The 23723-nt window shown below is 51.1% G+C and overlaps 1 protein-coding gene across 2 annotated transcripts in view; it reads right to left on the bottom strand.

Annotated features, from left to right (window-relative positions):
• Positions 1-23723, bottom strand: part of CCM2 (CCM2 scaffold protein) — a 33775-nt gene that overhangs the window by 2686 nt on the left and 7366 nt on the right. The window contains exons 1-9 of one of the 2 annotated variants that reach the window (XM_062603978.1): positions 9922-10102; positions 6826-6999; positions 6438-6521; positions 6054-6237; positions 4371-4507; positions 3145-3280; positions 2568-2625; positions 1652-1790; positions 1010-1148 (exon numbers count right to left, since the gene is read on the bottom strand). In XM_062603978.1, coding sequence (XP_062459962.1) covers positions 1010-1148; positions 1652-1790; positions 2568-2625; positions 3145-3280; positions 4371-4507; positions 6054-6237; positions 6438-6521; positions 6826-6999; positions 9922-9933 — 1063 coding nt within the window. In that variant the 5' untranslated portion in view covers positions 9934-10102. Of the gene's footprint in view, positions 1-1009; positions 1149-1651; positions 1791-2567; positions 2626-3144; positions 3281-4370; positions 4508-6053; positions 6238-6437; positions 6522-6825; positions 7000-9921; positions 10103-23723 lie in introns of those variants that run through there. The other variant, XM_062603977.1, reaches the window with a different exon arrangement.

Below are 23723 nucleotides of genomic sequence, written 5' to 3'. Positions count from 1 at the left end.
TGCCTCCCACAGTGGGGCAGGGTCTTCCTTGAGGGTGGCTGTCACCTGCTGGAAGCAGAGGGGCAGCAGGATACAGGCTAGACACACCACTGATTACCCTTTGAGGATTCTAAGTAACCAACTTGGTTTTGTTTGTAATTAGAGCTCGGGTGTCCATGTTGCTGACAAGGATGTTGAGCAGCGCCAGTCCCAGTATAACCCCCTGAGGAACACCCCTCGTCACGAGCCTCCACTTGGAATTTGAGCTGCTGACCAAAACTCTTTGAGTGTGACTATCCAGCCAGCTCCTTATCCACTGAGTGGTTTATCTGTCAAATCCATGTCCATCCAGTTTAGAGACAAGGATGTTCTGTGGGACAGTTGCCTTGCACAAGTCCAGGTAGATGATGTCAATTGCTCTTCCCTTATCTTCCCAAAATCAAAGCAGGGAGTTTGAGGAAAGAGGGATTTGAAGAGTCCCTGAGGCTCTCAGCTTCCTTCTAATGAAGAGGAACAGAAGGGTCCTGCTCCCCTGTCACAGTGCACACCCTCCTTCCAGCACCATGAAGTCCCCTCCAGGGAACACAGATTGAATATGCCTGGATGTGCAGCACATCCACCACCAGAATCGCTTGATGTCAGGCACTGCATGGCTGGCCAAGGACCCAAACATTCTCTCTCTCTCCACCAGTGGGCCCAGAGAATCCTAGTGCCTGGTCTGGAGGCTCCCTCTGCAGAGAGGAAGGAGAGGAGCAACTCAAGCCTATGAGGACAGGGCCTGAGCAAGATGGATTCAGCTGCCTTCAAGAAAGAGGTACCATCAAGGGAGAGACCAATTGAGATGTTGTTCCTTGCTTGGTGACATCCCAAGGAATCTCTGTGCCACCCACAATTACCTCTCTACCCTCTCAGGAGGCCCATGCATCAGTGAGTGGTAGCGGGCACATCACGAGGGACTGGGAGCACACTGATGCCAGCTCTCACCTTCCACTTGGTCACCCACAATTGATCTCTGGCAGCTGCCACTCACCTAAGAGCAGGAACTTCCTGCTGTCCCCATAGAGCTGCTTCAAGTTGATGCAGAATTCATGGATTGAAGCCCCGTTGCGATATTCGTGCAGGAGCATTGCAAATTGCTGGATCTCTTGGGAAGAGAGTTTAGTGCGGAGCTGCAGAACAGAAGCACAGTGCAACCATCACTGAGATTTTTTAGGAGGAAGAGATGATGTGGAGCCTGTGAATGGTGTTTATCGGGTTTATTGCTAAGAGCTGCACTAACAAACAAGCTCATCCCAAAGGAAAAGCAGGACAGGCTGGTGTGACCCACTCTGGAACTGGCAACTTTCAAACAGGGATAAGCTGTGGGTGTACACAGGGCCTGTGACTCACGAAACGATGGACCTGGCACCCCGTGGATGGTATAGCACGCCTTTACGTGGTGAGAGGGGACTAAGGGACTGGGGTGCTCCTGCAGAAGGGTGTAAGCCTGTGTTCAGGTCCATGAGGCCTCCAAGTACAACTTGTATGAAAAGGAGAATGAGATCTTCCTCTATCAGCATGAGCTCATGCTTTACACATCAGTGCAATGAAACCAAATCCCAAGAGCACTTGAACGCCTTAAAGGGAAGAAAACCCATTCACGCCAAGGCCCTGCCACCCAAGGACGCCCTACCGTCATCATGTAGTCCTGGAGCAGCTCTGTTGCTGTGGTGCTCAGCTCACTCTCGCTGACTGTCTTAATGTGTGGAGACTGTTGCGTGGAGAAGGAAGAGGGGGAGTTGTCACCCGCATCCAAGGTATCTGGAAAGGAACTGAAATGCAAACAGAATGTGAGACCTCCAGATCTACTTGGCACCTTCTGTGTCACTGGTGCTTGTGGCATGGGAGGGCCTGGAAAAGTGGGGAGGCACATGGAGACATGCTCTCTGCAGTCATGCTGGCAGCCTACAGCTCCTGAAGGGCATCTGAAGGCTCCCATACAGCACAGGGTGGGACTTTAACTGCATCGGCTTGGTGACCTGCTGAAAACGAAGGCTTATGTGGGGAAATCTCCCCTCCAATTGCTTTTTCTCTGTTTGGAATGGGGGGGGAAAAAGTCAAAGCCCCTTATTTTGTGCTAAATGTTATATTTTCAAATAATACCAGTCAATTTTAAACAACTGGTTTGTGTGTCAGGTTTTCAGCCCACAAACGCTATCAATGTTTTCAGCAATCACTGATTCAGGAGGAAAAAAGTTTCCACAATACAGAAGTTTTGGGAAAACCTTTCTCCCCACTCCAGCTTGGACTTCACCAAGGCAAAGCAGCTGGGCAAGCATCGTACCCATCCCCACTTTGCCGATGCAGGGGACTGGGCATACGCTGTGTACGTGACCTTCTCTGGAAACCCACAATGGTGGAACAATCGAGGGAGGGAGCAGGGCACTGCACACAGTAAAAACACCATCCAGTGTTTCAGCCAGACTGAGCAGAAGCTTTTCAATGTGCAGACAGCAGCAGTTCCTGCTCTGGGGGCTTTAACCCTGGCAGCAAGGCCACACTAATAAGCCTGAGTGCCGAGTGAGCACAGCATGCCATATTTAACTTACAAAGTGCTTGCTTCTGTTTCGTAAGATTCCTTAACATCCACTTTTGTAGAAGAGTCATCTGCAAGGAAAGCATTCGAGACACAGGAGTTTGAGAGGCAGAAACTCTGTGCTTTTCACCAGCCTGTGACCTACACAAATCAATTTCTGACTCGGTTTTCCCAGCTGGAAGGTGAGAAGTCCAGGGCTGGGGCCAGGATGGTGCCAGCGGTGCTGTTGCAGGACGGGACACAGACTCAGCAGAGATGCAGAACCACAAAAGGATTGTTTTATGAACTGCTTCCATCCAACATGAATAGAAAAGCAAGAGGTTTGGGGGGAAAGGATAATGGTTCATGTCCCACAGCCCAGCTGGGGAAACATCTGCAGGAACCAGAGAGTCTTTGTGCCTGTCCAACTCACTCACACTCAGTTAAAGCAGAGGAGAGGGTTGTTTTCAGTACCTTGCAGGAGAGAAGCCATCAGATCAGCTCTGACCTCAGAGGGTGGCAGGAGAGAGGTGGTGGACGTTGGTGAAAATGAGGAAAGAATCTCAGATGGGCCCGGTAAGGAAAAGGCAAGGGGCAGAGCCCAGTCTTACCACTGTGTAAGGACATGTGCCGTGTTGGTGTGGAGGCCCCATCAAATATTGCTCTGTCCAAGAAGTCTATCGTGGACTCAGTGTAAACAATCTGGAAGACCTGGCTGAGAAGTGAGCACAGCTCCTCAGCAGTCACCTGGGGAAGGGAGCAAAGAAGTGCTGACACAAGGCAAAATGCAGATGCTGCGGTGGCCTTTCTCTTTGGGTTCTTAGGGTGGGTATGCCATGTGGAACAGTGGTGTGTTCTATTTGTAGGGCTGTCCCAGTGAGGACATGGAACCCACTTGTCCAAGAGTCTGGGCACTACCTGACCCACAGGGTCTCCAGGGCTGGAGGTACCAAACTTCCACCCTTGTTAGCTACCTCCTGCTGTCCCATAGAGTTTTTCACTGCTAGAGGAGACAAACCCTGGAGATCTACCATCCCTCCAGAGAAGCATCCCAGCCCTCTTCAACCACCCAGACCCACGTGATAGGAGATGGGATGCTCTGTCGTCAACCCACAGCTAGTAACACCCAGATTTCATGCTGACATTCTGTCCAACCACTTAGTACAGCCCCCTGGAATTTTGGCTACATAACCTACATCCCAAATAGATGCAGGCACCTCAGAGACCATTAGAGCTGAAAACAAGGTAAGCAAAACTCCACTCTGAAGGCAAAAGTTTCTTGCTATTGAAGCAAGAACACACAGATCGAGATCAGAATCTCTGGATTCAGATACCAGATGAAACAAATTTCCAGGTCAGCAGCAGGAAAATGCCCTGGTTAGCAAAATCCCATTGTGGGAGGATTCAGTTGTCTTCACAGATTTGCTGCTGCTGGTGAAAGCCTGGGGCAGCAGGCACCACCACTAAGGGAAAATCATCTTCCAATCCTCTTATGTCCAAGTCAGGTCTGGGGCAGAGACCAGGTTTTCTCCTCCAGGTAGCACCCTGTGTGCCAGGAAAGCCCAACCCCTAGTCTTGCAACTGGGCCTATGCGTATCACGCAATATATGGCCAGGTAAGTACCCAGTCATGTAACAGAGGGGATACTTGGTGAGAGCAGGATGAGGCCACCCTGGGGCTGATGGCTTTCCACCATCCACCTGAGAAGTTGTGGCCACCCCAGTCTAAGAGCCAGAAAACCTCCCCCAGTCCCAGTCCCAGTGTGGTCACAATCTGAGTGTGACTCCGGAAGCAACCCCAACGTGGGGAAGTTTGAATGGAGTGTCTTGAGTCTTACTTTGTTCTCCGTAGCCAGGACCACCAAGCAACAAGCTTCAACAGGAACCACTCCGCTCTCAGACAGCGAGCCTGAAGTAAGTGCTTTGGAGCTCTCGGCACAGAGACTCTGGCTTGGGGAGATCCCAGGGTCCTGAGCTGAAACAGAGAGAAGTCGTGATGGAAACCTCGAGGCAGGGAAAAAACAAGGAGGAGTCCTCACATGGCAACCTGGACTCTCAACAGGATGCCTGTGGGGAGAGCAAAGCCCCCAGAGCAGGAGCACAGAGGATCCCATGGCCAGGAGAAAGCACCGTGGAGGACAGAGCTCCCAGAAGCTCAGGATATGCACCTGAACACTGCACAGGGCCAAAGTCTTTAATGCAAAATCTTTAATTTAAAGCCAGTTCTTGACAACTCTGTAAGCCACCAGCCTCAATTCCATGGCTTAGCAGGCCTCAGAAATCCAGCAGCAGAATTACAGCTTTCTAAGTCACTTACTCATCTATTGTATAGACTGTCCTTTGCTGTCACAGGGTTTATAATCCACTAAGTCACTGTCATTACATCTTTTAAGTAGCTCCACGTTCTCCAGATGCTCAAGCCCAAAACCACGCAGATGTGATAAGCACAGAGTTGCTAGGAACAGACTGTAGGCAATCCCCAGGTATTACAAAAGGTGAGGTGTGTCAGAAGTGGTACCACCCCCCTTATTCACCACAGGCATTTAGACATCCAACGTGGTGATGAAATCTTCCCAGCAACAGCCCAAGGGTTGTGCAGAGCAGGACAAGTTCCAGGCACAAATTCAGGCTGGGGGAGACTGGATGGAGAGCAGCCCTGAGGAGAAGGTCCTGGGGAGGCTGGTCGATGAGAAGCTCCCCATGACCCAGCAGTGTGCACTTGCAGCAGAGAAACCAACTGTCCCCTGAGTTGCATCACTAGCAGTGTGACCAGCAGGTCGAGGGAGGGGATTCTTCCCCCTCTGCTCTGGTGAGACCTCCCCCCCTTGCCCCCCCCACAGTTCTGTGCCCAGCTCGGGGGTATCCAGCATAGGAGGAATGTGGAGCTGTTGGAGTGAGTCCAGAGGAGACCACGAAGATGCTCTGAGAGCTGGAGCACCTCTGCTATGGAGACAGGCTGAGAGAGCTGGGTTTGTTCAGCCTGGACAAGAGAAGGGTCCAGGGGGACCTTAGAGCAGCTTCCAGTGCATGAAAGGGGCTGACAAGAAAGCTGGAGAGGGGCTTTTGACAAGGAGCCTGTAGGGACAGGACAAGAGGGAATGGCTTTAAGCTGACAGAGGGGAGATTTAGATGAGATCTGACGAAGAAGTTCTTCCCTGTGAGGGTGGTGAGGCCCTGGCACAGGTTGCCCAGAGAAGCTGTGGCTGCCCCATCCCTGGCAGTGTTCAAGGCCAGGTTGGATGGAACTTGGAGAAACCTGGTCTAGTGGAAGGTATCCCAGCCCGTGGCAGGGGTTTGGAACTGTGTGAGCTTTAAGGTCCCTTCCAACCCAAACCACTCTGTGATTCTGTGAAGGGCACCTTGGTCTGTTCTCATCCAACATAACCTTTGTCCTGTTTCTTGTAAGGCTGGCTGCCGTCCTCCATGAGCACAACTCTGGGTGTTGTGAGACTCTGGCTTACAACCCCAAAACACAGCAACCCCAAAATATGACGCCACAGCTTGTGCTGGCTACAACCTACCTGTTTTCAGCACAACCAAGTGAGAGGAGTCATCTCGGATGTAGGAAACAGACGCAATGTCATGGATGGGGACCCTGAGGATGAGATCTTCTCCATCCCTCCACACCAGCTTGATGTTGTAGGCAGAGAGGCTGATGACAGCATCATGTTCTTGGGTCAGCTGCCCTGGGAGCTGGTGCGCTCTCTACAAAAAATTTACACTGATTTGCTCAAATGTTTCCTCTGTGGTGATGGGCTGGTAATGAGCTTCCCTCCCGTGTTCATAATGCCAGGATGAAGGACACCAATTAGACCAAGACCCAGCCTGAAGGCAGCTACAAAGTCTATTCTATGCTGCACGGAGAGGTGACACAGAGTAGGTCACTCAACACGCTAAGTGCTCACCTTCGCATTATCGATCAGATGCAGGATTTCCGTGCGGCTGGAGGGATTCAGGTACCCTGGGATGGATGTGAGTTGACCTAAATACTGGGAAAGAAGAACCAATCCATTACCACAGTACAAACACACAGAGAACAGCCCCAAACACACCAGCTACTGCAAGACACTATCAGCACAGAGCAAAGGGGTGGTAGCCAAAGGCCATATTTAGGACATGCTATGTATGGAGGATCTGTCATGCCCTGAAGACATCATAATGCTCTATATAGTTATATACAGTCCATATATATATCTCTACAACTATATATAGTTACATATATAGTCTACATAAATATATCTATATATATATGAATATATATATATATTCAAGTCCCAGCCAGGCAGATGTTACCTTCACTTCTTTCTCGATGTAGTCATTCAGCAGCACATCTGGTTCGACGCGATCAGGCAGGGACACCACCACTGTATGCAGAGGCCGCCTCTCCGTAACTTTCTCCTGGGCTTTTTTATCTCTCCCTTTTTCGCCCTTCAGGAAGACTCGTTTGAAAGGAGACACTATTCCAGGCTGAGGAGAGAGAGAGAAACACCAGGGCCTTGGGATTAAGGGCAAGAAAGGGAGTTTCTGCAGAGAAATGTAAGGAAACTACAAGAGCAGGTAGGGATGGGACAAGGCGGAATGGCTTTAAACTGACAGAGGGGAGATTGAGATGAGATGTGAGGAAGAAGTTCTTCCCTGTGAGGGTGGAGAGGCCCTGGCACAGGTTGCCCGGAGAAGCTGTGGCTGCCCCATCCCTTCAGTGTTCAAGGCCAGGTTGGATGGGGCTTGGAGCAACCTGGTCTGGTGGAAGGTGTCCCTGCCCGTGGCAGGGGGTTGGAGCTGGATGAGCTTTAAGGTCCCTTCCAACCCAAAGAAGTCTGGGATTCTATGATTCTATAAAACCATCAGTACTCACCGCCCAGGGCTCCTCCAGCCTGTAAATCTGCACTCACAGCCTGGTTTGACCAGCCTTAACCACTGAGCAGTGTGGATTTAGAGCTATGATACCACAAGTGCAGGATCGTCCACTGAAAACTCTTTTCCTGGGACATGTCATGAGAACACAAGTGCCTGCTACCAAAATGGGATGTTTTACCCCTAAAGTCAGGATGCCCAACCTACTCAGATGAGGAGTGTTAAGAGTCAGCAAGTCATGGCCACATGCCTCCTCCTTGCTCCACAGCCATTTTATATTTCACCCAAGCATTTGCAGCAAGCAACTCTATGAAGGATTGTGAAAGGAAAAGGCAGAGATGCTGAAAACTTGTCTGAGGTTTCTGAGGAGACCCACAAAGGTGAGTACATGACACAGGAGATGGTCTTCCCTGGGAAAACCAGCTACTGGCTGTTCCTGAAGCACTGAGTGCTGGATTTGGAAAAACATGGGAGCCAGCATGAGTCCACCTGGCAGCAGCATACACACATGGGCTCCCAGGTATAGAGGGAGACTTGCCACTGTCCTTCCACCTCGGCATGGGGCAGACAGCCCAGAAATGCTGCACACCCAGGGCCCATCACCAACCCATGTTAGATCCCCACCAAGATCCTCACCAGCCTGCCCCATGGCTAAACAACTGGGAGTGTGCATGGATGTCTCCAATTCAGTTTACCAGCTCCAGTGGATGTTTTGAAGTGGGCAGATCCAGGGCTTGGGATTCTCAGCAGTGTGAAATGGCCACTGCATGGACTGGAGGGGAAAGGCAGAGTTCCTAAGCTCCTCAGTGGATGCCCCATGCATGCTCGGCTCTGGCTGCCCCATCCCAAGGCAGTGATGCTTTCTGCATCCCACTCCTCAGGGCAACCACATCTTGACTTCCCTGATTCTGCACAGGCAGAAAAGATGGTTCCAAGGCAAATTAATTAAATATAAACCAAGTGCTTCTGCTCAGGCAAACACAGAGTGCTCTGCAACCTGAAAGAACAGCACCCTCCAGCAAATTCAACTCATCTCTTGCCACCATCCACTGCAGGACTTTGCCTTAGAAACCACCATCAAGAACTGCTGCAAACCTTTCACCTAAACCACTCGAGCCTTGCCACAGCACGTTATAATTGGCAGGGGAACACCATCACCACGTCACCTACTCCCTGCACAGCAGCTAAGGACCATGCTCAGGTGCACGTGTGGGATCTGCTCCCATCAGGCAGCTTCAGCCTCTCCCGTTGCTTTTCTCAGTGCAGATGAGCATGGGTCGGTGTTGGGACCAGCGCTGTTCAACAGCTCTGTCACTGACATGGACACTGGGACTGAGCACCCTCAGCAAATTTGCTGACGGCACTGAGCTGTGTGGTGCAGTCAACAAACTGGAGGGAAGGGATGGGATCCAGAGGAACCTGGACAGGCTGCAGAGGTGGGACAGTGCCAACCTCATGAGGTTCAACAAGGCCATGTGCAAGGTCCTGAACATGGGTCGCGGCAATCCCAAGCTCAAATACAGGCTGGGGGAGACTGGATTGAGGAGAGCAGCCCTGAGGAGAAGGACTTGGGGGTGTTGCTCCATGAGAAGCTCCCCATGACTCGACAGTGTGTGCTTGCAGCCCAGAAAGCTAAGCTGGAACTGGATGAGCTTTAAGGTCCTTTCCAACCCAAACCACTCTGTGATTCTATGATTCTATCTACAGGAACAAGAGAGGTTAAAGCCAAACCAAAAGAATTTGAAACCGTTGTATTAGGATGGGAAAGTGGGATGGAAAAGCTCCTGGCTGAATAGTATTTACCAGCTCCCAGAGTGAGCCAGGCACCACAAGGACATCAGGGACAGCGCGGCCCTGAAAAATGTCCCTTGGACCAGGGAGATAAAAATAGAGTTTGTAGGACAGAAGGGACAGAAAACAAATCTACACAACGCTGGCCTTGTGAAACAGCTCTGCCTTCACAGCAGCAGGACCAAGACCACCAAGCACTCCAGGTTCTAGGGAAGGCACCCTGTTGAGGGGCTGGGACCATTCCTAGCCTGAGAAAGAAGAAAATCCTGAACACAACAACTCTTTCTTGCCAAGACTGGTACATGGGGGGCTCTGCCTCTCCACCTACAAGAGTATCCAACCCCAAACCTTGTCTGCTGGCACATAAATGTCTCATTCCACCAGCATACTGTAGGAATCAACAGCAGAGATGCAGAAATCTGCTGCTGAGGTCAGGGTTGTGCCACAATGGCCCCAAAATGCCTTCCCCTCCACCAGCCAGGGTCTGGCAGCTCCAGCTCAGTTCACCTCTCCAAGCCAAGGCTGCTGGATCTGTCCCAGTCCATATGGAGCAAACCAAAAGAAACTTGCTTTTCGCTCAAGGACACAGGCAGCCCCTGTAAGGCTGGGAGGATGCAGTGATAGGACCATCCCACGCCCCCTGAGACCAAAGCCCAAATCAAAGCCCAAGGCGTTACCCCACATGACGCAACGTGAAACAGCAGCTTCTGCATTTCTGGAAGCCAACATAAAACTAGCACCTACCTCGTTCTCCATTGAAGTACCCACCTAATGGGAATCAGAACCAAACAGTGCTGGAGCAGGGCCTTTGGTGGCTTCACTGGAAGCACCTCCAAGGGGCAAGAGAAGCTGCTATTCTCGTCTCAGGGGCTTCCCAAGCTCGCAGCCCATGCTGAAGGGCAGGCAAACCCAGCTCATGGCCAGGAAGTGCAATAACCACAGCTTCCTTCTGTTACACGCAGCAACAGTGACAAAATCAAGTTGCTGGTTAAGAACTAGCAAGGTCTGGCAGCAGCAGGGCCAGGCGCAAGGCAAAGTGAGGCGCCGAAGCCCATTTCAGAAAGCTCGATCATGTTCCTGGCTCCCAGACACACTGGCCCGCTTCCTACACCCCTAAACCCCCTGGAACTCCTTGGCATCCTTTAGCCTTTGCCACTACAGCCTGGAGTTGCACCCAGGATGGAAATATCCCCAGCCCACAGGAGTTTTTAACCCTGGTTCTTCCCCTGAGTTTTGGAGCTGTTTTGTTCTCCAAGAGAAGCTGTGGCTGCCCCATTCCTGGCAGTGTTCAAGGCCAGGTTGGGCAGGGCTTGGAGCAACCTGGTCTAGTGGAAGGTGTCCCTGCCCCTGGCAGGGGGTTGGAACTGGATGAGCTTCAAGGTCCCTTCCAACCCAAACCATTCTGTGATCCTATGATCTATTGAGACCAAGGGCTGTGAAGACTTTTCAGGTTCTGTATTTCTAGTCCTTAAGATGCACATTTGAAAAGTAAAGCTTGGAAATGAGGTTACGACTTTCCTGCCTGAGCCAAGGCCTCCCAGGAGGCCCTTCAGGAGAGCGCAAAGTGTTCAAGAGAGCCTTGCAGGGCTCAAACGTGAGCCCGAATCAGGCCCAGAGGATTCATGAAAACAAGTTGTTCATTTCACAAGCAGAGAATCAAATTAAACAGGTGAAGTCAGTGATTTCCCTGATGAAATCTGTGTGTTGAGCAGAGGCAAAAAGGAGGTCAGTTGGAGAAGTGGCACCTGAAGACCTGACAGGCTGCAGCCTGTTGGTGCTTGCACCTTGCAGGTTCTTCCCATCCTGGAGTGCAAGTGAACCTCCCCAGCACGCTGCCTAATTAGTAGGGCTGGGGAAAGAAGGATCTCGTTTCTCCTTAAAACCCATAAAATAAGCTTGTTTTCTCCTCCGACTCCTCCTTGCCCACAGTATCAACCTCTGAACACAACTTCCCAGCCCACCTTCCTGCACTTCTCTCTGGTCCAGAGGCATCTGCAGCAGAACAGCTTGGGCAGCCCATAAAAGCCGCTAGGATGGGGAGAAGGGCTTATCTGGAAAGGATGGGTTCATCTCTGTGCCAGGGAACCAGCCACACACTGGCAGCACAGGCAAGAGATGCCAGGAGCTCATTCCCACATGGCTTGCTTCTCAAAAGCATATAAAAGCATCTTGAAGTCAGGAGAAGCAGCAGGGAAGGGGTTGTTACATGAACACCTTGTGCCAGCCACGACTCAGCATTTCATGCTCCCAGCAGAGGATGAGAAACATAGTCACTCTTTAGGGAAACTTAGGTCAGTTCTCAGGACCTCCCGCTACCAATGCCTCCGAAATTCAGGAGGAAAAAGGTCATTTCATCCATTTAAGGAGGCATTTAAGACTTGGCTAATGCATAGAATCACAGAATGCTTTCGGTTGGAAGGGACCTGAAAGCTCATCCAGTTCCAACCCCCTGCCACGGGCAGAGACACCTTCCACTAGACCAGGTTGCTCCAAGCCCTGTCCAACCTGGCCTTGAACACTGCCAGGGATGGGGCAGCCACAGCTCCTCTGGGCAACCTGTGCCAGGGCCTCACCACCCTCACAGGGAAAAACTTCTTCCTCGCATCTCATCTCAGTCTCCCTTCTGTCAGTTTAAAGTCATTCCCCCTTCTCCTGTCCCCACCTGCCCTTGACAAAAGTCACACAGGTTTGAATGAGAGACACTGGAGAGGAACCAGAATGGAACACATCCCACCTAGGCCCAGGGCACATGGTACCGGTGAGTGCCAGGGACCAACTGCCACCAAGCTGGTGGCTTGTTGGGCCTGCACACCCAGCCATGCATCCTGGCCCCAGCTCCCACTGGGCTTTGGACATCCCAAGAGAGCCGTTTCTGGGAAAAGGGAGGATTTAAACTTCATTGAGATCACCATTGCTCCAGCTGGAGCACCTACAGTTTCAATTTCCTGCTTTCATTCAGAGCCCAGCCTCTTGTATCCATCAAGAAACCGCTGAGGCCTTGCATGGTCACTTTAAATACATTCAAGCCTTTGAGCTGAACAGGAAAGTGAAAGTGCATCCCTCCCTTAGCCGCAGAAACAGCTTCTTAATCCCCTTGAGTGGATTATCTCAAATTTGTAAGGCTAATTCTCCCCCAGCATGTCTGCATGGAGATTAATGGAGCCAGAGCTCTAAACAGCCACTCAGTGCTGCTGCTGGCTGGCAGTGCATCCCCAAGACAGCCTGCATCCCAAATCCAGTTATCCTGTTCCTAAAGGGATGCACAGCACACTCGCTTTGGGTGAAGGCAGAACTCTCCTAGAGAGCTGCCAGCAGCGCTTCAGGACTGGGCTACGTTTGGGAGCAGATCACAAAGCCAATCTTAAGCATACTGTTGATGTGAAGGCTTCAGTGAAGGGAGTATCTACACAAAGGCAGCACGTGATACAGCACTGTGTGAAATAGTAAGCCCAAAGGGGCTCTGTGTGAGCTTATTGTCAGTGGCGGACACAAGCAAATGAAGAAAGGACCACAGGGCATGTGTAGAAGGACAAGAAGTCACAGGAGGTGCCTGTCATAACAAAATGTAAAACCAAGCAAGAAATAAATTGCATTCAGCTTGTTTAGAGAAGATGTGGCAGGTCAGAAATAAACTCCAACCAGATTCCAGCATGGCGATGCCACAGAAACATGGCTTTGTGGGTGCAGAATAGGCTCCCCAGCATCAGCCACCGTGCTCCATAAGCTGAGGGCAATGAGAGCACAGGTGGATTCTGACCTGGGAAAGCCAGACACGCAATGAGTATGTACTCTGTATACTCAAAGTAACGCTGCAAGTGCACAGCCCTGCCAGAAGAAGAGCTTATCATTTATCTTTCGTTGCGCCACAGAGAAGCACTGCAACAGTAATACCTGAAGGGGGAGACCCGGAGTTGTTCAGGCTGGAGAAGAAAGCTGTTTTAAGAGAAAGACCTCAGAGCAGCTTCCAGTGACTAAAGGGACCAACGTGAAAGCTGGAGAGGGGCTTTTGACAAGGGCAGGAAGGGACAGGACAAGGGAGAATGGCTTTAAACTGACAGAGGGGAGATTGAGATGAGATGTGAGGAAGAAGTTCTTCCCTGTGAGGGTGGTGAGGCCCTGGCACAGGTTGCCCAGAGGAGCTGTGGCTGCCCCACCCCTGGCAGTGTTCAAGGCCAGGTTGGATGGGGCTTGGAGGAGCCTGGTCTAGTGGAAGGTGTCCCTGCTCATAGCAGGGGGTTGGAACCGGATGAGCTTTAAGGTCTCTTCCAACCCAAACCACTCTGTGATTCTATGAGGTGTTGTTTACTGATGCTCACCAAGACCTCCCCTGGTCCTGGACCAGAACAAAGCAGGAGGACTCAAACAAGTACCAGGGGAGCTAGGGCATTCAGGTAGATGTGACCTTTTCCAGATCACCCTGTCCCTGTAATTAGGTTTGTTTTGACCTGACCAATACTCAAGCTCATCCCCAAAGAAGCCAGTTAGATCTCTGAACTTGCAATGGGATGGTCAAGGAGTTAGCTCCTGTCCTTGCTATGAAGAGGACTGAGCTGCCTTTGACTGCTGTCTACAGCCCAAGGAGCTGAGCACAAGCCAAAACTCACGTTCCACAAGCAGCTCAGCAATGCACACAGCAAAGCCAAGCAGATTTGCAGTTGTCTGACCAGCAGTGGCACCCAGCCCAATGCTGGCAGCCCAGGTTTCTGAGCAGGGATGGGCTGCTGATTCAGCACTAAGGAGCAGGACCCTCTCCACATTTAACTTCAGAGGTAGTTTCATTGAGGAACATCATTTGGTGCTGACGTGTGGTAGGAAAACAGCCTCTGGTAAGACGGGATGGTCCCCACTACCCCAGGTCCCACAAATGCACCATTCAGACCCCACTGCTGCAAGGGAAAAATACATCAAGAGCTCAGCAACAGGAGCCATGAAGAACCCCCTCGAAGGTCCATGTGGGATCTATGCTGAAGACCATCTTCTCCAGGCTGAACAAGCCCAACTCTTTCAGCTTGTCTCCACAGCAGAGGTGCTCCAGCCCTCAGAGCATCTTTGTGGCCTCCTCTGGACTCACTCCAACAGCTCCACGCCCTTCTTATGCTGTTGCCCAGAACAGGACTGCAGGTGGGGTCTCACCAGAGCAGAGCAGAGGGGGAGAATCCCCTCCCTTGACCTGCTGGTCACGCTGCTGGTGATGCAGCCCAGGACATGGTTGGCTTCTGGGCCCAAGCACACACTGCTGGGTCATGGTGAGCTTCTCATGGGTCCCCTTTCTAGTCCTGACAGCTTTCCTCCAACCCATCCAGCAGACAGATCTTCTCTGAGATCTGTCTGGCTGCTCAGAGAGCCTCTAGATCCTACCATCCTGCCCAGCAGCCTTCTGGTGGGACAATCTCCAGGTCCTCACATGGCTCCACATGACCTGGCTTCATCTCCCTGGGCTGGTTCTGCTGGCCCTGGTACCTCTTGCTGCTCCCCATCTCCCTGCAGGCTGACATGGAGCTGACCCCAGTGGCATCAGAGTGAAACAATAAAAAAAATCCCTATTTCACCCAGATTTGACATCACCGTATTTGATTCAAAGCCACTCCTCAACCAAACACATCATCAAATATAAGTGAGGTAGAAACAGACTTTTCCTAAAAAGAGTGAGCCTGGCACCCGAGTGCAGCTTCAAAAACACAAAGAGGGCAGCAGCTCGAGATGAAAGGCAACGGCTGCACAAAGCCCACTTACAAAGCAAGGCTCAGCTCTGTGTTTTCACATCTGGGACCGCCCTGCCAGCTAAGCTGGGCTCCAGCCTCCCTGACAGGATTTTCCTCTAAGGCAAGAGGAAAGGAATTTTCCCTGGCTATTTTTAGCAGAGCCTTGTTCCTCCTGCCGGAGAGATTCCTAAGGCCTGGCTCGGGCCTCCACCCACAGCTTTCATCCCTGGATGCACAGCTGAGCTGATGCATCTGGAAGAGGCCAGAGGCAGAGACACGCAGGAGGCTCGCCCTGACGCAGCCTCGCGGGCTGTAGTGGAGCCTCTGGGCTGAGAATGAGATGGAAAGGCATCAACACAGCCATCAACTAAACCCTCCTCTAGGAGCAGCACACCTCTAAAAGCAGTACTAAGAGCAGCTCAGGAGCTCATGGGCTTGATCTGATCTCTTGCTGCCTCCCTCCCTAATTCCATGAATCTGCCTTTGCAGGACTGGACAGAATTTAAGCCCAGCTGACAGAGGTGAGGTTTAGGTGAGATGTGAGGAAGAAGTTCTTCCCTGTGAGGGTGGTGAGGCCCTGGCACAAGTTGCCCAGAGAAGCTGTGGCTGCCCCATCCCTGGCAGTGTTCAAGGCCAGTCTGGCTGGGGCTTGGAGCAACCTGGTCTAGTGAAAGGTGTCCCTGCCTGTGGCAGGCAATTGGAACTGGATGAGCTTTAAGGTACCTTTGAAACCAAACCAACCTGTGATTGTATGATTTTGTGATCCCTGATTTTCCCAAAACATTTCTATCCAAGGTATCAGCACTAAAAGATCTTGAACACTCGCCTTAAGTTCAAACATTTATTTCACATCCCTAAGGTATTTTTCTATCCAAAACTAAACCTCCAGTGTTTTCTCCTTAAGCCCAGCTTCCAGAGTCACACTGAAGATGGAGCTTCTCACAAACAAACCCCTAAGGAGATAGCTGCCATTTGTCCATCCCCACAGCATCCAAAGGTTTTCAAGCATCAGAACCAGTTCCAGGAGGTCTCTCACACCATTTTGGTGCCTCCCTCAGCTGTGCCAGTCCAGGTCCTGGGAACAGGAAGAAGTGGCATGATAAGCATAGTCTCAAAGGGGTGGTTGTACCAAAGCACTGACTGATGCTGATGGATCTCTGCAGGTTGTTTATGTGGAGTTCCCAGGACCCTGCCAGCTGCAGAGAGGATTTTAAGGAGGGGAAGACCACACTTCCCAGTCCAGCTGCCTCTTCAGACCTTGGAAGCAGACGTGGAAGGCCACGCACACAGAAAAAGATCAATACTCTGCGTCCAGGAGGTGGATGGGCATCACAGGGAGAGCAGGCAGCAGGGTACTGGCAAACAGACACTACCTCAGGCAGTCACAGGTAAGGTGATGTCCTTCACATGAGATCACGCATGTCATGAAGAGGGAAGAGAATAGGCAGCAAAGGAGAGGAGAAGGAGCAGCCATAGGAAGGTCTAAGCACAGCTGGGCCCCAGCTGGAGGCTTGTCCTCCAGCACAGCCACTTGAACTTAATTTTTCAGGAGATTATTCCTATTCTTTGCATACTGAAAGAGGAAAGGTGAAACACCCAGACATGCAATTACATAGTTTATGGCTGTCTGCTGGGAGGATGCTTTCACAAGAAAACACCCTTTGCATTGACTCAGCGTAGACATAAACTCCCTGGCAGGTTTTTGTCTAGACTGTCAAATAAGGGATCTGGGATGTTTCTGGCAGTAAGAAACAAGGTCTGGGTTGTTCTAGTGTGTTCTTTGGGATGTGCTGCTATTCATTTCCATTGGTCGAAGGAGCCAAAATCCCTACACTGAGAATGCATGTGTGCAGCTTATGCACCTTGAAGCTTTTCTTTCCTTCTCAGGACACAGACTGTACTGGGAGCAGAGAGGGACCCTTTCCATAAAAATGAGGGATGTAAAGTGGTGCCAGCTCCTTCAGGAGTCCTAAGAAGAGAGGTGGTTTATACTGTCTCACTGTGCAGCTTGTGGTGCTCAAGGTCACATGTGATTTACAACATGCAAGAGAACAGAGGAGCCATGTGAGTAACTTGGCTTTGTGTCACACAGCTCAGGTATGACTGCCCAAGCTATTTAAGACACACTAAAAGTGTCTCCTCCCAAACTCAGTCTCCCCCTGTGCACAAAGACCTCTTCACCAGTGTTTTCCATGAACAAAGCCAGCTGAAGATGTCATGTCACTGGTTTCCATGTTATCATCAAAAACCAGTCCCAGGCAAACCCTGCAAGGAACACTTCCCAAGGTGACATCCAGCTCCCTGAGGCAACTGCTCCCCTAAAGCCAGCACTGTTCCAGCTTCAAGGGTGACTCCAGCTTTATTCTTCCAGAATAAAGTCTTCCAGAAAGAGCCCAGCTGGACCTACACAAGGCAGACGGAGCTCATCTGCCTTGGGGAGAAGCATCATTCATTTCCAGCAGTAAAAAAAAAAACCTTTATGGGATGGTAGGTCACTATGGCAGCATCTCGCCACCACCAGCTCTTCATGCTAGCTCAGCTGAGCTCTGAAGATTTTCTGTATTTCCTGCCTCATGTGCAAGCTGGTCTCAAAGGAGACTTCACACCTCAAATTAAACCAGGAAAGGTGGCCATTTCCTGCTTTTAATCAAGAAATCACTTTATTATCCTAACAAGGTTACAAAACAAAAGCAGGGAAGCCCAGACATTCACTCAATCCCATGTCCACATCCAGCAGCACAAAGTGCACTGTCGAAGTTGATTTTTAGAGCTTAGTATACTTGCTCTGGTTAAGAAAAGTCTGCTTGGCAAACTCCTAGTGCACAGACACAAGAAGGGTGCGGTATAGCTGACTTCTAGCTAGGTAAACACAAAAAGGTACTTTGGGAGACAAGGAGAAGCTGGTGACCAAGTCTGCAGATGCACACAAGTTCAGTAAGACTAAGCAAAGAATTTGAAGGACTTTATGGAAGCACTGCTTCTAAGTATCTCTTCTGAATGGTATTAAAGCCACTAGAACAGGAAAAAGACAAGCAGAATTTTATACAAGTCAAATTAAATTTGCAGAGATGCTTCAAGAAGTCTCTGGTCTCTCTTTTCAAGATCTGGGCTTATCATATATTCCTTACATCCTCAGCTGGCTGGGATCTGATGCAGTCCCAGCACAGGGGTTTAGCCATCCACCAAGTACAGACACAGGAAGTGCTGCCAGCACCAACTCCCAAAGCTGTTTTGAAATGAAGCAGACAGAAGCTACACAACGGAAACGAGACAACAGCTCTCAGGGACGCAACTGTATATTTCCAAAGGATAGGTGACAAGGCAAGGGTGCCCCAGCCCACCCTGCTCCAGAGTGATACAGCAGCACATATAGCTGCCAGAGTGGAGTTTGGAAGCAAAACAAGCCACCATGGAGCAAAACTTGGGGAGTTTTTCCATGCTGAAATTAAGCTTGGCAGGCTCAGGAAGGACCAACGCAGGCTGGCAGGTGGGAAGCAGATGAGAAACCAGAGCAAGAGCCTTGGCCCAACTCAACCGCAGCTGGCAGAGACCTGAAAACCCCCTTCAACTGCATCCGCTGCAGTTCCCCTCAGGAGAAGCAGGATCAAGTGGCTGTCTCCAGCCGAGGTGAGGCAATGCCTTGCCTCAAAGGATGCCAATGGTTCAGGCTTCCCGACCTCAGGCACACATGTAAGACACTTGCCATGGGCCGAGTCCGAAGCCTGGAATTTCACCACCACTCAGACTGGCTCCTGACACTTCCTCTGTTAAGAGCCAATTTCTTGAGAATATTTATTTACTTAACATTATGCCAAGACTTGGATAAAACCAGTGATTTAGGAATCCTTTTACCATTGGTATTCCTGCCCAGAAGAATTCAAACGCAGAGGAGGAAGTCTGAGCTCTCATTACACACTGGAGGGTCAGTCAGGCTCTGACCTTTGTGCTCCGGTTTCAGCTTGGCAGTTCTCTTGGTTTCCATAAATCCTTTCACTGCTTTCCTGACAAAGGTAATTTATTTCAGAGTTACTTTTATTTATTGACAGTGCTCTCTGCCCCGTAAGCAGAGAGGCTGAGCCACCCGTGACAACAGCTACGTCCAACCTGGAAGGTTTCCGGACTTTGCTTTTTGCCCACTTCAGCCACCCAGAACAAGAGGAAAGCACATGAGCTCCCCTTATGCTACAGAGCGTAATTAATCCCATTTATTTCAGGCCCTAGTTCTGCTTTTACCTGCCCTTAAAAGGCACCAAAAGGCAGTGACACCACGATGGCCAGTGCTGCTCTCCAGTGGCTTTACCTTCCCCTTGGAAACAACGGCAGAGCTGATGCAGTGAGTTTCGGTTGTCCTACCTTGCCTCTGAGAAAATCTTGAGTGTTTTAAAAGTATGGCATCAAAATCAAGGCAGGAACCAGCTGTAGTATGAGAACAGAAATGTGAAATAAGTTGGAAATCCGTATGTCAGGCTCCCCACAGTCCCTGTGAAGTCCCCCTCCTGGGTCAGGCTGGTCCCACAGGCACCAGGTCTCCCAGTTCCTGGGCAGGAAAAGAGGAAAGGCCAGCCCAACACTTCAGCCTGGAGAAATCAGCTGTGTCTAAAGCTAAGTGTAGAGTCTGACTCTCCCTCCATCTCACATCAGAAATGGAAACACAAGTTGTGCAACTAGACCACCCTCCAGCTTCTCCTTCATCCAAATCTGCTTTAAACCCCATTCCTGGCTCACCCCACCAAATGGTTCTAAAGCTCTGCCAGACTCTCAGAGGGGATCTGCCAAGCTGTACGGACCATGGCTGCAGTGCATCTTGTGATGCCACTGGCCTGTCATCACCTCTCTCCTCACAGCTTCCACTGCCAAGCTGCTCACTGAGCTCTACCTCCTCAGTTGGAAGCTCATGCCCCACTGGAGGTATCACTCCAGACACAGGCATGCCACAGCATGGAAACACACAGCAACCAGGTAGCATTCTCAGACTTGGGGGTGAAAATCATGAAGCTTCTTTGGAAAGAAGAGAAACAGAACAAAGTCATCCAAAACCTAATGAACTGAGGGTTGAAGCACTTCCGCTATGGAAACAGGCTGAGAGAGTTGGGTGTGTTCAGCCTGAAGAGAAGGCTCCAAGGAGATCCTAGAGCAGCTTCCAGTGCCTGAACAGGCTGACAAGAAAGCTGGAGAGGGGCTTTTGATAAGGGCAGGTGGAGACAGGACAAGGGGGAATGGCTTTAAACTGACAGAGGGGAGATTGAGATGAGATGTGAGGAAGAAGTTTTTCCCTGTGAGGGTGGTGAGGCCCTGGCACAGGTTGCCCAGAGAAGCTGTGGCTGCCCCATCCCTGGCAGTGTTTAAGGCCAGGTTGGACAGGGCTTGGAGCAGCCTGGTCTAGTGGAAGGTGTCTCTGCCTGTGGCAGCAGGGTTGGAACTGGATGAGCTTTAAGGTCCTTCCAACCCAATGCAATTCTACAATATATCTGGAGAACCGGGCTCTGCTGTGGGCCATGGGTCCACACAGATGAGCCTCTGACTGAAACACCCCACAGGGCAAAGCTTCATATCTACCAGCACAGCTGGGCTGGTAAGCCCCTGTGCAACAAGGCAGCAGATGGGAAACATGGAAACTGCTCAAGTTCAGACAGTCTCTGGGCTAAACAGACACAGTCTTGTCTCAGAGTGCTACTCCTGCATGCCTTCAGCCTTTCCCCAGCACAGAAACAGGCTGCCCCTCTGAAAGAGAAAACATTTTCTGCTTTCTGGATGTTACACCCAAATGAGGGAGGCAGAGGCTTAAACAAGGGCTGCAGGATCAGGGACCCCTCACGCTTTTATCTGGGGCTAGAACCAGACTTGTGTGGGGTCACAGCTTCCATCATGGAAAGCTTTACAGAGTGCAAGTTACATTTCTTCAAGCTGGTATTATTACTTCAGCCAACATTCTGTGTGAGCAATGCAGTCTGAGGAAGCTTTAGCTTTGTCTGCCATTCTCTAACCAAACAGCAAAGCAAGTATTTACCCAATTACATGGTAGAGTTATTCTGTACCGAGCAAAACCCACAACAGCAAAACTATTTGGACACAGGGACATGAGCCCAGCAAAATATCTGTGTTTCATTAAGCTGCCGAATCTGTCCTTCCCCTGCAGCAAAGCAGCAGTCTGGGGTACAGTGAAGGTTACCAAAAGCTGAAGGTCCTACATGGGACCATTCACTTCCATGGTTGTGAAGACTCAACCCCTAATAAGTGCCCCCTTGCATGGTGCCATGGCCATTTCTTGCCTTGATGAGCTCCCCAGAGATGACCCCAGCAATGCCCTTGCCACCAGCCCAACTCACTCATGCTGCTCCAGCCTCAAAACCCATAGGAGACACAACCAGGATATGCATGGAGGTGGAAAGTAATAGGGGTGGGGACACCTTGACAGCAAGCAGCAGCAGTGAGGATGCTTTCCTTCTCCTTCCCACAAGCACCCACAAGAAGACAACGTGTTCAAGCTCCATGTGAGCATCAAGCAGGGCTTCCAGAAGAGCTGCATCCCCAAGCCTCAGGGAAGACACGTCACCATCACCCTGGCACTCTATTTGGGTGAGTATTTCTGCACATCCTTGCAGGTGAAAGCAAATACAAACCAAACACACCCCCAGGAGCTGTGGGAAGCGAGAGCAGCCAAGGCAGAGCATCTGATTACACCAGTCTCAGCCAGCTGGAAGGTATTCCCTATGGCTGGAAATCAGGACACACTGTGACTCTGAAGCAGAGCTTTGTCCTCCCCAGTGCCTCCCAGCTCAGGGAACTTGCTTCTAGTCACAGTTGCTATTCACATCCTGGTGCCAGCTGACACAAGGGAGGACGCACAAATGCAGAGGAAGAGGGAGGATGAGCTGGGAGCTGCTGCTGAGGCAGAAACAGTCAGGATCATAGAATCCCACAATGGTTTGAGTTGGAAGGGACCTTAATGCTCATCCAGTTCCAAACCCCTACCACCATAGGCAGGAACACCTTCCACTAGTCCAGGTTGCTCCAAGTCCTGTCCAACCTGGCCTTGAACACTGCCAGGGATGGGGCAGCCACAGCTTCTCTGAGCAACCTGTGCCAGGGCCTCACCACCCTCACAGAGAAGAGCTTCTTCCTCACATCTCATCTCAGTCTTCCCTCTCTCCCCTCTGTCAGTTTAAAGCCATTCCCCTTGTCTTGTCCCTACCTGCCCTTGTCAAAAAAACATTTCAGGTTTGCCTGTGGCCAAGCAGCCAGGAAGAAGCAGAACCCAGGTGGTACCTGGAAGGAGGCAGGCAGCATGCTTCCCACCTCACCTACCTTCCAACTCTTCCCTGCTTCCACCCAGGAAGACATCAAGTTCCTTGGAATTACCCTCCTGATATCAAGCTCTGATGCACCAATGCCATAGGGACAGAGGAACACTGGGAAAACCAGGAAGGTGCTTGAAATGGGGGTAACCAGAGGCCTGGAGGAGCCTCCCTCAGCCTGGACAAGCAGCAGCCCCCCTCAAAGTCAGCATGGTGGATGTATTTATAATGCTGACAGAGGTGACCAGCTCTTTGCCTGTCCAAGTTTGAGATGCAGGAAGTAATGCTATCCAGACTGGGATCAGTCCACAGATGAAGGAGCCATACAGCTGCAAGCACCATGCCACAGAGAACCTGCCATTGGACAGGGTGGGAGCCTAGTGTGGGGAACAGCCTGTGAACCTCAAAAGTCAGCTACAGACATGGCACTGGTTTGGTACATCCACCATCTAAGGAGAGAAGCAAACTGGGAATATACCCCTGTTCCCAGGCATCACACTGATGCCTGCTGGCAGCCCTCACTTGTTTCAGGGACAGCCTCCCCTATCTCAAGGCAGACCACAGCCCTGCCAGCAGACCCTCTTATCTAGTGGCTGCCTGCCAGAGGAAAGGGCTGTCCTGCTCTTACCACAGCACAGCCCAGGGAGTGTGGGAAGCTGGATGGGCAGAAGACAAGCTCCAGAGCCAGTGCCAAGGACAGAGCAGGAGTCAGGGTGGAGGAGAGCAGGGCTACCACTCCCAGCAGCCTCCTCACTGCAGGTCACTGCCCTCAGCCACAAAAACTCCAAGCATCCTGAAGTCAGGGTCAAGCGCCAGGTCTCAAGTGGCCTCTTAAATTTCCAGGATCCCTATTTTGGGGACCTGAGGGAAGGTATTCTCCCCCATAATCCACTCAGACATATACCCAATCCCTGCAGTACTGCATCCAGCTCTGGGGCCCCAACAGAAGGACATGGAGCTGTTAGAGCAAGTCCAGAGGAAGCAACAAAGATGCTCTGAAGACTGAAGCACCTCTGCTATGGAGACAGGCTGAGAGAGCTGGGCTTAAGCCTGCAGAAGAGAAGGCTCCGGGGACATATCAGAGTAGCTTCCAGTGCCTAAAGGGGCTGACAAGAAAACTGCAGAGGGGCTTTTGACAAGGGCAGGAAGGGACAGGACAAGGGGGAATGGCTTTAAACTGACAGAGGGGAGATTTAGATGAGATCTGAGGAAGGAGTTCTTCCCTGTGAGGGTGGTGAGGCCCTGGCACAGGTTGCCCAGAGAAGCTGCGGCTGCCCCATCCCTGCAGCATTCAAGGCCAGGTTGGACGGGGCTTGGAGCAACCTGGTCTAGTAGAAGGTGTCCCTGCCTGTGGCATGGGGCTGGAACTGGATGAACTTTAAGGTCCCTTCCAACACAAACTACTCTGGGATTCTATGATTTCATGCCCATTTCCTCCCTGCTCCACCCCCGAGGCCTGGAACCACAGTATACCACCACCACAGCCACACAACTATCGTACACAAGGGATGATCCCATGTACCACCAGAGTCCCAAAGTTATCCAGATA

Source organism: Pezoporus occidentalis, unplaced genomic scaffold (assembly GCF_034315485.1).
Source record: "Pezoporus occidentalis ecotype Australia unplaced genomic scaffold, CSIRO_AGI_Poc_V1 ctg82, whole genome shotgun sequence".
Taxonomy (NCBI): domain Eukaryota; kingdom Metazoa; phylum Chordata; class Aves; order Psittaciformes; family Psittacidae; genus Pezoporus; species Pezoporus occidentalis.
Note: the sequence above shows the minus strand (reverse complement) of the source record. Positions and strands in the feature narration are given on the sequence as shown.